The sequence below is a fragment of the Podarcis vaucheri genome (genome assembly GCF_965113315.1).
Source record: "Podarcis vaucheri genome assembly, chromosome: 2".
Lineage (NCBI taxonomy): Eukaryota > Metazoa > Chordata > Lepidosauria > Squamata > Lacertidae > Podarcis > Podarcis vaucheri.
Genome location: NC_138760.1, coordinates 132,307,540 through 132,321,692, shown reverse-complemented (window position 1 = coordinate 132,321,692; position 14,153 = coordinate 132,307,540). Strand labels below are relative to the sequence as shown.

Genomic DNA, 14,153 nt, shown 5'->3' with positions numbered 1-14,153 from the left:
TGGGAGAAGGATGCTATAGAAAGGCTTTCAGGGTTTATATATAAGTATATCCTGAAGGCATTTCTATTACTTTTATTTATTGTAGGCAATGTCAGAGTGAGATACAATCTATCAGCATCCAAAGATCCATAATCCATCCCAGTCTGGGGCATTTCCATGATAGACAATGTCTGTGGCTGGAAGCTCTACACTCAGCGCTGTGCATCTGCAGGCCTGGAATTGCCAGTATTACAGGAGCTTGCCAAAATTAGAGACTGTATGTGAGTGAGTGTGTGTTGGATGATCGTTTACAGCAACCGTGTAATTTTCTCCATCCGTAACTTTTTAAGAGCCGATATTGCGGTAGGAATTCCAAAATAACTATGCAAAACCTACAAAGAGGCTCTCAGGATAATGGAGATTGCGAGTATTCCTGCTCCACAGTCCACATCCTCAGCCAGCAGCCCACAAATCCTGAGACCATAATACTTTTATAAGCTCTTAACGGGACATCAGCTACTTTGTTATACTTTCTTCAACACATGAATATTTTTGAATACTTTTCCAGTGACGTAAATAGCACTTCCGTTTTACTTATTCCGCACAGGAGAGAATCTGATCTGCAAGTCTGAGCTCAACTCCTTCTTTGAAACAGAAAAATACAGAGACTTTGAGAGGTATGTCGTTCCTCTTGCCTGGGAGACTGTATCTTTGTAGGTCTCGTTTCATTTTGTCCTGCTGTATTAGGATCAGGGCCCACCTCGTCCATCATCCTCTTCTCACAAGGACCAGCCAAGGAGAACCCCCCCAGCAGGGCCAACAACTGTCTTCCCTCTCAGGACTCCCAGCCCCTGGGATTCAGATGAATAATTCCTCCGTAGGGGAGGGGGACTAATAGCTGGGAACTGAAGGACTGCTACTGAAATGGTGGGTGGTTCTGAGAAGGTGGACACAATGGAGCCACCTCAGGAAGTAAATGGTGCAGGATTAGGGAATGTGTGTAGTTGCTTGGAGTGTATCAGAAGATGTTACACATTACGGAGGAAGGAGGAAACAATACAGATATTTAGCTTTTTTAGAAGATGGAGAAAGTGTGTCCCTCCAGATGTTGTTCCAGTAGAACTCCCATCATCCCTGGCCATTGGCCATCCTTGCTTGGGCTGACGGTACTTTGAGTCCAACCACATCTGGAGGGCCAGAGGTGCCCACCGCAGCATAGAGGATTCCTCTAGAGGATCAGACTCACTTGGGAGGTCCAGGTGGGTGTGAGACATGTTTTCAGGGATTATGATTGATACCTAGACTCCAAATCCAAGGTGCCCACACTAAATGAAGGTCTGGATGATACCCTTAATGAGGTCTGGCTTATATTCCAGAAGATGGCCAACCAGAGGATAGATCTGAAGGTTCTGAACTGAGTTACAATCGAGATTCTGAGTTACAATTCAGGCTGAAAAATGGAGTCAGGGATCCTTTTTTAAAAAAAGTTTTTTATTTATACAACAAGAAAAAAACACACACACACAAATACCATATTACACACAAATTACAAAAATAACCATATACACATAATTTTCTTAGCAAACAATAAAACATCTAATGGTCTTAACACTAAAGACCCAACCTCCCGTCTATTCCATATTTCAAAGTCATATTACTTTTTGCCAGTACACACTTTTATCATAATTAAACTTATTCTCAATAAATCTAATTTCTTATATCTACCTTGCAAGTATTACTGAAGTTCCTCGAATGCTGCAACAGAATTTAAACTACTGTATTTATTTTTCAGATAATCTTTGAAAACCTCCCATTTTGAAACAAATTCCTGTTTTGATTTATTCTTTATTTTTTTCTGATAAACCATCTAATTCGGCATATTCTGTCAGCTTTTGGATCCAATCTTGTATAGAGGGGATTTCATTACTCTTCCATTTTGCTGCAATCAAAACTCTTGCTACCACCGTTGCATATAAAAAGATACCCTCCCTCTTTTGTGGAATAGCCAAATCTGTTATTCCCAGGAGGTAGGCCTCTGGTTTTTTATTGAAAGAGATCTTTAGCATTTCTTTCAGTTCTACATGGCTACTCTCCCAGAATACCTGTATTTTCCTACATGTCCACCACATATGGTAGAATGTTCCTGATTCACCGCATCTCCAACAATTACTTGACACATTTTTATACATTTTTGAAAGTTTCCATGGTGTTAGATACCATTGATGTTGCATTTTTTGAAAGTTCTCTCTAATCGTGTAACAATTTGTGAATTTCCAATTGATCTTCCATAAATTTTCCCATTGGGCCATGGTTATTGAATGGCCAAAATCCTGGGACCACTTCACCATTGCCACTGTTACCTCCTCCTCCTTGACTGTCCAGTCAAGAAGGAGTCGATAAGTTTTGGAAAGAGTTTTTCTTTTAGAATTTACAAGATCAGATTCGAATCGGGAAATTTCTGTTGAGAACCCCCTTTGTTTGTCAGATTTAAATTTTTCAAATAACTGATGGTATTGGAACCAGTCTGAGATGTGTTCTCTTATTTCCTCAAAGTTTTTAAATTTTATTTGGTTATCTTCATTTTTTAGAAGTGTTTTATATGTTGGCCAGCTTTCCTATTTTTCCGTCTTACTGCTACGGCTTCTATTGCAGAAGCAGCAAGATTCAACTTTGGACTCTATTGCGATGTTGCAAATTCAGAGAAGGGAGAATACCCTAAGATTCAGAGGAATAACAGAGGACGCAGAGGAAATAATTGAGAAAAAAATCTCAAAAGAGCTAGCAGCTTGGTTAGACCTAGAAGAAGCAGAAGTAACACAAAAAATAGAAAAAGCATTTAGAGTCAAATCTAATGCAGCAAAAGCAAATAACTGGCCGGCTGACTGTTTGGTCTCTTTTAACTCTATGGATTTCAGAAATAGAATTTTACAAGCTAGCAACAAGAAGAAATTCAAGTCGGAAGGAAATGATATTATTGTCCACAAGATTATTCCAAATCAATTGATAAAAAAGAGAGAATCTTACAAACCTCTAGCCGAGGCACTAAAGGCAAAGGCAGTGGACTATACGTGGGAGTACCCTGAAGGCATCTCCCTTTAAAGGGAAACGTAGAAAGTGCTTGTTGGCATTAGATGCGGACAAGTTCTGGAGAAAGTACCGGAAAGAGCTCAGAGGGAAAAGGCAATTGTTGGGAGAATCAGAGGAAATTGAACAAACAGTTGAGACTTAGGAGACAGATCTAAGAAGGGAATTTATTAAACGTATACTGAGACCTTGAATGTGTAAATTTATTTATTTATTATTTTTTATTAATCCGTTCACGTATCATGAGAAATAAAGTATGGATTATAAATTTATTACTTGGAACGTAAATGGTTTAAATGAAAAATCAAAAAGGAACAAGGTGGAACATATTCTGGTAAAGCAAAAATATGATCTAATCTGTCTGTAAGAAACCCATGCAGCGGAAAAACATAAAAGAGTATTAATAAAAAAAAGATTGGGGCTTGAGTTTATTGCATCAAGTAAAGAAAAAAAGAGAGGGGTGGTAATCTATGTAAAACCTCAGCTGGAGCCAAAACTGCTTTACAATGATGAAAAAGGTCGAACAGTGATTATAGAAGTTAAGATCAATAATGAAAAAGTGATAGTTATTGGAGTTTATGCACCAAATGAAAGAAAATCCGAATTCTATCAATCCTTGGAAGAAAAAGTCATAGAATATCTAGGGGGGGGGGATTATATTATTAGGAGATTTTAATGGGGTAGTTACTCCAAACATGGAAAGAACAATAAAGAAGAAAGAAAAGAGGCAGAACAAACTCCCAACTGCATTTTTCCAATTAATAGAACTCCTGGATTTGTTTGACTCTTGGAGGTTTAAGAATCCAACAGAGAAAGAATTTACACACTATTCAGAGCCACATAAATGGGCGGGACGAATCGACACGATCTGGACAACAAAGGATTTATTAAATAATATTACAAAAGCAGAAATACATCCAAGGACAATTTCAGATCATAGCACAGTCTGGGTTAACTTTAAAGGAAAAGAAGAAAAGATTAAAAGGTGGCAACTTAATGAGAGTATGTTAAACGATGAAAAAACTGTACAGAAGGCCAAGCAAATCTTAGAAGAATATTTTAAGTTTAATTTAAATCAAGGAGTAGATCTAGAGACGGTTTGGGAGGCGGGTAAAGCTGTCATAAGAGACTTCTTTATCCAACAAAACGCATTCCAAAGGAAAATAAAGGAGAAGAAGAAAATGGAGATTTGGGAGGAAATTAGAAAAAAGGAAAGGATCCTTTTCCAAAAACCAGATGATGAACTAATTAAGCAAAATATAAAAATTTTACAGACGCAATTCTCCATGATAATAAACGGAGAGACAGAATGGAAGATAAAATGGTTGCAACATAGAAATTTTGAGTTTGCAAATAAACCTGGCAAACTTCTGGCCTGGCAATTAAAGAAGAAAAAGGAAGATAGAATTATCAATAAAATTAAAATTGAAGACAAATGGATTCAAGAACCGAAGGAAATTAGTAAAACTTTTGCTAGTTTTTTTGGAAAACTATATAAAGAAGGTCCAGAGACTCTAGAAAAAATAATTGATTATTTGGGCAAAAATAAACTACCAATAATACTGAAATCTTGAACTCACCAATAACAGCTATGGAGGTGCAACAAGCTATACAGAGATCAAAATTAGGAAAGACACTGGGCCCAGATGGTCTCCCAGCTAATTAGTATAAAAAGTTAGAACAGGCATTATTTCTTCCCATGAAAGACCTAATGAATAATCTGGCAACTGGAAAGCTACCGAAAACCTGGAAGGACAGCTTTATTACTCTAATCCACAAACAGGGAACAGATGCCTCAAACATGGCCAATTACAGACCCATTGCACTGCTAAATAACGATTACAAGATATTTGCAGACATTCTTGCAAATAGATTAAAAATGGTGCTGAAAGAGATAATTCATAAAGATCAAACTGGATTTCTTCCCGGACGATTTATGCAATCCAACATGAGATTTGGATATTAAAATTGATAAACCAGCAGCTATTATGTTGGTGGACGCTGAAAAAGCTTTTGACGTGTCCTGGAAATTTATGAAAAAATTAATGGAAGAAATCGGACTGGGAGAAAATATTTGTAAAGGAATGTCTCAGGATGTGAGACGTCATACAGAACTGTTTAACCCTGTAATTTCTGGTTCTCCTCACAAGAAACGGCAGCCTTGCCATACGTCTGGGTGGACCTTTTGCCGATCCTGTGAAAATCCTCCTCGATTCCCAGGGGGGAACAGACCTATGGCAGCCCTACCTTCTCAACCTTCTTGATATGGTCCAAAGGGAAGCAGAGCAATATTTTTGGCCCCAGCTTGGCCCCAGGAGTTACCGGAGGAGGCGTACAAGGACTCCATCCAACATCTTGCAATGTATTAGGACCGATAGAAGCTCCATATAAAGCACTCAGGAGTCCAGCTGTATTTCGTTTCCTGCTTGGCAGGGGGTTGGACTCGATGGCCCTTGTGGTCTGTTCCAACTCTATGATTCTATGATTCAAGGAGGGCTTTATTCCAGCTGCAGTCCTGCAGCATCATAAAGTACCATAAATCAGCCTTCCTACATACAGGGGAGAAGCCAGTGTGGAGAAGTCAAGCATACCTCTGTATACTAGCTGGCTATAGACAGGCAGGGCCCCATCTCTTGGGATGCTGACTCCCCACATGAAATTGAGTCAGCATTTCCACTTAGCATAGTGTTAACTCCTTGATACCCACAACACTCCAACACAATCGTCTTAAGGACTCCACTCCCGATTTGTGTAACGTTTACTTCTTAGCCTCTTCTTTTCCTGAAAATATTCACGCAAGGCAGCAGAGGTTTAGGATCAGTGTTTTCCTTCTGCTGCTTGGCCTCCCTTCCCAGGTTGATGAGCCCCTCACTTCCCTCTACGGCACTTGCAGAAACCACCTGCTTGACCATTGGAGACACTATTGGTCTCGTCTGCTCATTGTGCCAGAGCCTGTCATCGCATGCAGTGAAAGTCCCCGACTCATCAAGGGATTGAGACCCATCAATTATCCTCAACTGGTTTAGATGGCCTGTCGAAGCTTTTCCTGGGTTGTGTCTGCTGTTGCATGCTGACAGCGTCTAGGACCCACAGGTGAGAGCTGAGTACAGGTTGGGGATTAATGGTGGACCAATCGCCCCAGAAGGAGCCCTATATGTCCCCCACGAAAGGTACTATCCCAGCCCCAACACCCCATGACATAATACTATTAATGTATTTGATAGATCAGAAATAAATTTGTGTCTCCAGCAATAAAACTAACAGCTTCATCCCATGAATGAATCAATGCTAAATATCCAAGGCTGAAGTTTCCATTAAGTACAGTTATATATTGATGTTTAATATCGAGCTTCTTCAGTGTGACACAGATTCCACTTTGAAATAGAGGAGGTACGTCCAGGAGTGATGCAAATGGAGAAAGGACAGTGAGAGAGGCCTAGGCAGAGAATTTACACTAGGATAGCCCTGTGTCAGAAAACGGGCACGAGATCTGGTGGCACATCATAATTATAAATACTAATTGGGATGACTGCCAATTGAACTTGATGTGTATCATCTTCCTTTGTTCTCTCCCTTGAAACACCAACAGGATTTTGTCTCCCTGCACTCTGAAGCAGACGATGGAGAAGGCAGGCAAGAGTTCTGGGGGGCCATCTGTAAATTTAAAAGGAATAACGAAGAAACCATTTGAATGTATAGAGTGTGGAAAGAGCTTCAATCGAAGTGAAACCCTTAGAAAACATCATCGAACTCACACAGGGGAGAAACCATTTAAATGTATGCAGTGTGGGAAAACCTTCAGTCAAAGCGGACACTTAAGACTACATCAACGAACTCACACAGGTGAGAAACCATTTGAATGTATAGAGTGTGGAAAGAGCTTCAGTCAAAGTGGACAATATAGACAACATCAACGAACTCACACAGGGGAAAAACCATTTAAATGTATAGAGTGTGGAAAGAGCTTCAGTCGAAGGGGAAACTTTAGAATACATCAGCGAACTCACACAGGTGAGAAACCATTTGAATGTATAGAGTGTGGAAAGAGCTTCAGTCAAAGTGGACAATATAGACAACATCAACGAACTCACACAGGGGAAAAACCATTTAAATGTATAGAGTGTGGAAAGAGCTTCAGTCGAAGGGGAAACTTTAGAATACATCAGCGAACTCACACAGGGGAGAAACCATTTAAATGTATGCAGTGTGGGAAAACCTTCAGTCAAAGCGGACACTTAAGACTACATCATCAAACTCACACAGGGGAGAAACCATTTAAATGTATAGAGTGTGGAAAGAGCTTCAGTCAAAGTGGACACTATAGACTACATCAACGAACTCACACAGTGGAGAAAGCATTTAAATGTATAGAGTGTGGAAAGAGCTTCAGTCAAAGTGAGAAACTTCAACAACATCATCGAACTCATACAGGGGAGAAACCATTTAAATGTATAGAGTGTGGGAAAAGTTTCAATAAAAGTGGACACTATAGAGAACATCAGCGAACTCATACAGGGGAAAAACCATTTAAATGTATAGAGTGTGGAAAGAGCTTCAGTCTAAGTGAAACCCTTAGAAAACATCAGCGAACTCACACAGGGGAGAAACCATTCAAATGTATAGAGTGTGGAAAGAGCTTCAGTCAAAGTGGACACTATAGAGAACATCAGCGAACTCATACAGGGGAAAAACCATTTAAATGTATAGAGTGTGGAAAGAGCTTCAGTCTAAGTGAAACCCTTAGAAAACATCAGCGAACTCACACAGGGGAGAAACCATTCAAATGTATAGAGTGTGGAAAGAGCTTCAGTCAAAGTGGACAATATAGACAACATCAACGAACTCACACAGGGGAAAAACCATTTAAATGTATAGAGTGTGGAAAGAGCTTCAGTCTAAGTGAAACCCTTAGAAAACATCAGCGAACTCACACAGGGGAGAAACCATTCAAATGTATGCAGTGTGGGAAAACCTTCAGTCAAAGGGGACACTTAAGAGAACATCAACGAACTCACACAGGGGAAAAACCATTTGAATGTATAGAGTGTGGAAAGAGCTTCAGTCAAAGTGGGAAACTTCGACTACATCAACGAACTCACACAGGGGAGAAACCATTCAAATGTATAGAGTGTGGAAAGAGCTTCAGTCTAAGTGAAACCCTTAGAAAACATCAGCGAACTCACACAGGGGAGAAACCATTCAAATGTATAGAGTGTGGAAAGAGCTTCAGTCAAAGTGGACACTATAGAGAACATCAGCGAACTCATACAGGGGAAAAACCATTTAAATGTATAGAGTGTGGAAAGAGCTTCAGTCTAAGTGAAACCCTTAGAAAACATCAGCGAACTCACACAGGGGAAAAACCATTTAAATGTATAGAGTGTGGAAAGAGCTTCAGTCAAAGTGGACAATATAGACAACATCAACGAACTCACACAGGGGAAAAACCATTTAAATGTACAGAGTGCGGAAAGAGCTTCAGTCTAAGTGAAACCCTTAGAAAACATCAGCGAACTCACACAGGGGAAAAACCATTTAATTGTATGCAGTGTGGGAAAACCTTCAGTCAAAGGGGACACTTAAGAGAACATCAACGAACTCACAGAAGTGAAAAACCATTTGAATGTATAGAGTGTGGAAAGAGCTTCAGTCAAAGTGGACACTGTAAACGACATCAACAAACACACATGGGAAAAACCATTTGAATGTATAGAGTGTGGAATGAGCTTCAGTTGAAGTGAAAACTCTTTGCTATTTGCTGTTTAGTAGCGCTGCAGAGAGCTTGCTGGGGAGACCATGCATTAAAAGGGGACTCAAAAATAACTTAAACAAGGTTTTAATAACAAAAAGAAAAACTCCTTGTACACTAAATACATCAACAACAAACCAGACCCAACCACCAACCCATCCCCCAGGGTAATGAGGGAGCTAGTTGCTGCTCATTATATACTATGCCCAAATGCTGAAACAGCTTGATTAACACACCTTAGCAGCACCTGCTATGTTTCACAGCTGTAAGACTGGGTCTCGTTATTTGCCCTGGCTCTGGCCCTTAAAGACATACACAACTTGTGAAACAATAATGAACCTTCACATTTTAAAGTGACCATTCAACATTTCTCCTGCGGTTCATTATTGTGGAACAAAAACATAAAGCATATTTTGTACATGTCTTTCATGTGTAACCTTTGGAAGAGCTTTAGTAAAAATGTCTGCAATTTGATTGTCACCTGGAACATACTGAAATACAATCATTTCATCAGCAATTAGTTTCTTTACAAACTGTAAACGTAACTTAAGACTCTAGTGCGCTGCATATTGGTCTCTGAAGACAGGATAGCGAGTCCACTCTGGGAATCAAGGTAAACGTTTACTGGTAGTGTTACTTGCATCTCTAGGTCGGCAAATACTTGCAGATACCATTCTATATCACAAGTGGCCTGAACGCATGCACATAATTCATTCTCTGTTGTGGAGAGACAAATAATGGTTTGTGTCTGGGACCTCCATTCAAATGGACAACCGTTATAACAAAACACCATACCAGACACACCCCTGCAACTATTTTGTTCCACTGCATGAGATGCATCACAGAAAATTTCAAAACCTTTGTCAATACTTGTAAACTGCAACCTATAATGTTTGGTATGTTTAAGGTACATTACCACTCTCTTAAGAGCAGAGAAACATTCTGTTGTGGGCTTTTCCACAAATTTTGCCAGAAAGTGAAAAGCATAAGTTATATCTGGTCTTGAGATTCTTTGAGTGAAATTTAGCTTGCCTATAGCTGAACAATACAAAGTTTTGTTAGGAAATGGCTTATCTTCAGCTGTAAAGGTGAAACCACACACCATAGGTGTTTCCTTCTCATTTGCATTTTCTGACATAGCATTTCAACAAGATCATCAATTTTTGCAGTTTGAAGAACCAGGAAAGATCCATTTCTGCCCTTCTCAATTTGCATGGATAAGTAATTTTTAACTATGCCTAATTCCACCATTTGAGCCAGACATCCTGGAGACCCTGAGCCAGACATCCTGTAGAGTGAAGTCAAATGGGCCTTAGAAAGCACTGTAAATAACAAGGCCAATGGAAGTGATGCTATTCCAGCTGAACTATTTAAAATAAATAATAATAATAATAATAATAATTTATTATTTATACCCTGCCCATCTGGCTGGGTTTCCCCAGCCACTCTGGGTGGCTTCCAACTGAATATTAAAAACAGTAAAGCATCAAACATTAAAAACTTCCCTAAAGAGGGCTGCCTTCAGATGACTTTAAAAGTAAAATAGTTGTTTATTGCTTTGACATCTGCTGGGAGGGCGTTCCACAGGGCAGGCGCCACTACTGAGAAGGCCCTCTGCCTGATTCCCTGTAACCTCGCAATGAGGGAACCGCCAGAAGGCCCTCGGTGCTGGATCTCAGTGTCCGGGCTGAACGATGGGGGTGGAGACGCTCCTTCAGGTATACAGGACCGAGGCCATTTAGGGCTTTAAAGGTCAGCACCGACACTTTGAATTGTGCTCGGAAACGTACTGGGAGCCAATGCAGATCTCTCAGAACCGGTGTTATGTGGTCCCGGCGGCCACTCCCAGTCACCAGTCTAGCTGCCGCATTCTGGATTAATTGCAGTTTCCGGGTCACCTTCAAAGGTAGCCCCACGTAGAGCGCGTTGTAGTAGTCCAAGCGGGAGATAACTAGAGCATGCACCACTCTGGCGAGACAGTTCGTGGGCAGGTAGGGTCTTAGCCTGCGTACCAGGTGGAGCTGGTAGACAGCTGCCCTGGACACAGAATTAACCTGTGCTTCTACGGACAGCTGTGAGTCCAAAATGACTCCCAGGCTGCGCACCTGGTCTTTCAGGGGCACAGTTACCTCATTCAGGACCAAGGAATCCCCCACACCCACCCACCCCCTGTCCCCCCAAAACAGTACTTCTGTCTTGTCAGGATTCAACCTCAATCTGTTAGCCGCCATCCATCCTCCAACAGCCTCCAGACACTCACACAGGACCTTCACCGCCTTCACTGGTTCTGATTTAAAGGAGAGGTAATTTTAAAAGATGATGCTGTTAAGGTGCTACACTCAATATGCCAGCAAGTTTGGAAAACTCAGCAGTGGCCTGAGGATTCGAGAACACTCTACATCCCAATCCCAAAGAAGGGCAGTGCCAAAGAATGCTCCAACTACCGCACAATTGCTCTCATTTCACACGCGAGCAAGGTTATGATTAAAATTCTACAAGGAAGGCTTAAGCAGTATGTGGACCGAGAACTCCCAGAAGTGCAAGCTGGATTTAGAAGAGGCAGAGGAACCAGAGACCAAATTGCAAACATGCGCTGGATTATGGAGAAAGCTAGAGAGCTCCAGAAATACATCTAATTATGCTTCATTGAATATGCAAAAGCCTTTTTTAAAATTTCTTTTTATTGAATTTCACTTAAATAACCAAAAGAAAAAACAAAACAACAGTTACAGAAAAAAGAAAGGAAAAAAAAGAAAAAATATCCATACATAACACAAAAATAGCATCAATTTCCGTTACAGTTCCTTGTCTTACTCCTTGAATCTTTATATCTTTAGATATTTAGATCTTTCCTCTACACACGTATTGACCTCCTTCCCTCCCGATTTCGGGCTTCTTGATAAAAATTCTTTCTTTTTTCTGCAGCTAAGAGTTGTTAATGCATCATAAGATTTATATCAGACCTGCTGTAGATTTTAAGTTTCTATAGTTTCCTTCAATATATACCATAAATTTATTCCAATCGCTAATAAACTTTGTATTTTTTTAGTTTCTAATTTTTCTGCGTCATTTTTGCTAATTCAACATATTCAAATAATTTTGTTTGCCAATCTCTGACCGTTGGGGTATTTGGACTTTTCCAATTTTGTGCAATTAATATTCTAGCCGCTACTGTCGAATATTGGAATACTGTTTTATCTTCTTTTTTAATTTCATCCCCAATTATTCCTAATAGGAAGGCCTCTGGTCTTTTAGGGAAAGTGTATTTAAATATTTTTTTTAACTTGTTATAAATCAGGTCCCAAAATTTATTCATTTCCTCGCAAGTCCACCACATATGGTAGAAATTGCCTTCTTTAATTTTACACTTCCAGCAGGCTTTATTTCCTGTTTTTTCCTTTTTCCCTAATTTTGCTGGTGTGATGTACCACCTATACATCTTTTTTTCTAAATTTTCTCTAAGCGTGACGCTTGCCGTGAATTTCATTCCATAACTCCATAATTTCGACTACTTTTCATATTCTATATTGTATCCCAAACCATTGCCCATTTTGTCATAACCTCCTTTATTTCTTCATCTTTAGTGTCCCATTCCAATAATATATCATACATTTTGGATAATAACTTGGTTTTGCCTTCAGTTATTTCTATCTGAAATTTAGATTTTTTTCTCACTTATCCCTACTTTTTTGTCTTCCATTCATATTGCGTATATTTGATGATACTGCAGCCAGCCTGTTAATTTGTCTTTCATATGTTCTCAATTTCCAGCCACTTTCTGATCTTATCAGCAGGTCTTCATAGGTCAATCTTTCTCCTTCCATATTTGCTTTTTTGGTTGTTAAAATGTCAATTGGTCTTCCATTCTAAAAGTTTTTTTATTTTTCTCCCAAACTTCATATAGTGGCCCTCTAATAATATGACTTGAAAACCCTTTATGTACCTTTTCTTTATTTAGCCACAAGTAGGTGTGCCAACCAAACCTATTGTTGAAACCTTCTAGGTCTAAGAGGTCGGTGTTTTCCAAATTAATCCAATCTTTGATCCAACAAAGGCAGGAGGCCTCGAAGTATAATTTCAAATTTGGCACCGAGAATCCCCCTCTTTCTTTTCGATCAGTGAGTAATTTGAATCTAATTCTTTTCCCTTGCCATATAAATTTCGAAAGAGTTTTCTCCTTAAACATTGTGGAACCTCTAATCACAGGGATGTTTTGGAACAAGAATAACATTCTTGGGAGTATGTTCATTTTTATTGCCACCATCCTTCCCGACCACGAAAGTTTCACTCTGTTCCACGTATCTAGATCTTTTTTAATTTCCTTCCATGTTGTCAAGTAATTATCCTGAATTAAGTTTATATTTTTTGTAGTTAGCCAAATTCCTAGATATTTTATTTTTTTAGCCACCTTGATTCCATTCTGTATCTCTAATTTTTCTCTTTCATCTTTTCCCAGATTTTTAGTCAGCATTTCTGTCTTTGATTTATTCAATTTAAAACCGGATAGTTTGCCATATTCTTCTAATATTTCCAGGGCCTTACTGGCGCTTTTTTGCGGCTCTTCTAGGGATAACATCAAATCGTCTGCATACGCTTTTAGTTTGTGTTCTTTCGTTCCTACTTTGATCCCTCGAATCTCTGGTGTTGCTCTTATTTTGTTCGTAATTACCTCTAATACCATAATGAATAAAAGCAGGGATAGAGGCCAACCTTGTCTTGTTCCTTTTTCAATTTTAAATGAATTTGTTAAATTGTTGTTTATAATCAATTTAGCAGATTGATTCGTATAGATTGCTTTTATTCCTTCCATAAATTCACCCTCTAGCCCTGCTTTCTCCATGCTTTTTAGTAGGAACGGCCATGAGACATTGTTGAATGCCTTCTCCGCATCGATAAAAATAAGCGCCGCAGGTACTTCATTCTTACACTCCAAATATTCAATGATATTTATGGTATGCCTTACATTGTCTTTGAGTAACCTATTTGGAAGGAATCCTGCTTGATCCTTATGAATTAGATTTGCTATACATCTTTTGAGTCTACCTCCGTGAAGGTTTTGTAATCGTTATTTAATAATGATATGGGCCTATAGTTTTTAATATTAAGTTTGTCCGTATCGGGTTTAGGGATCATTGTGATGTAGGCCTCTTTCCATGTTTCTGGTATCCTTCCTCCTCTCAATATATTATTCATAATGTCATATAGCACTGGTGTTAATTGATTTTCTAATACTTTATAATATTTAGCTGACAAGCCATCCGGTCCCGGGGCTTTTCCTAATTTCTTAATTTCATCTTTCTTATCGCATCCTGGACCTCTTCTGCTATTATGGGTTTATTTA

General features: G+C 39.3%; 1 protein-coding gene across 1 annotated transcript in view; it reads left to right on the top strand.

Moving 5' to 3' along the window:
• Positions 1-9,329, top strand: part of LOC309525799 (uncharacterized protein) — a 47,514-nt gene extending 38,185 nt beyond the window's left edge. Inside the window, exons 2-3 of the mRNA XM_082211382.1 lie at positions 587-656; positions 6,653-9,329. Coding sequence (XP_082067508.1) covers positions 6,684-8,768 — 2,085 coding nt within the window. The 5' untranslated portion in view covers positions 587-656; positions 6,653-6,683 and the 3' untranslated portion in view covers positions 8,769-9,329. The remainder of the gene's footprint in view (positions 1-586; positions 657-6,652) is intronic.
• Positions 9,330-14,153: the final 4,824 nt, after the last annotated feature.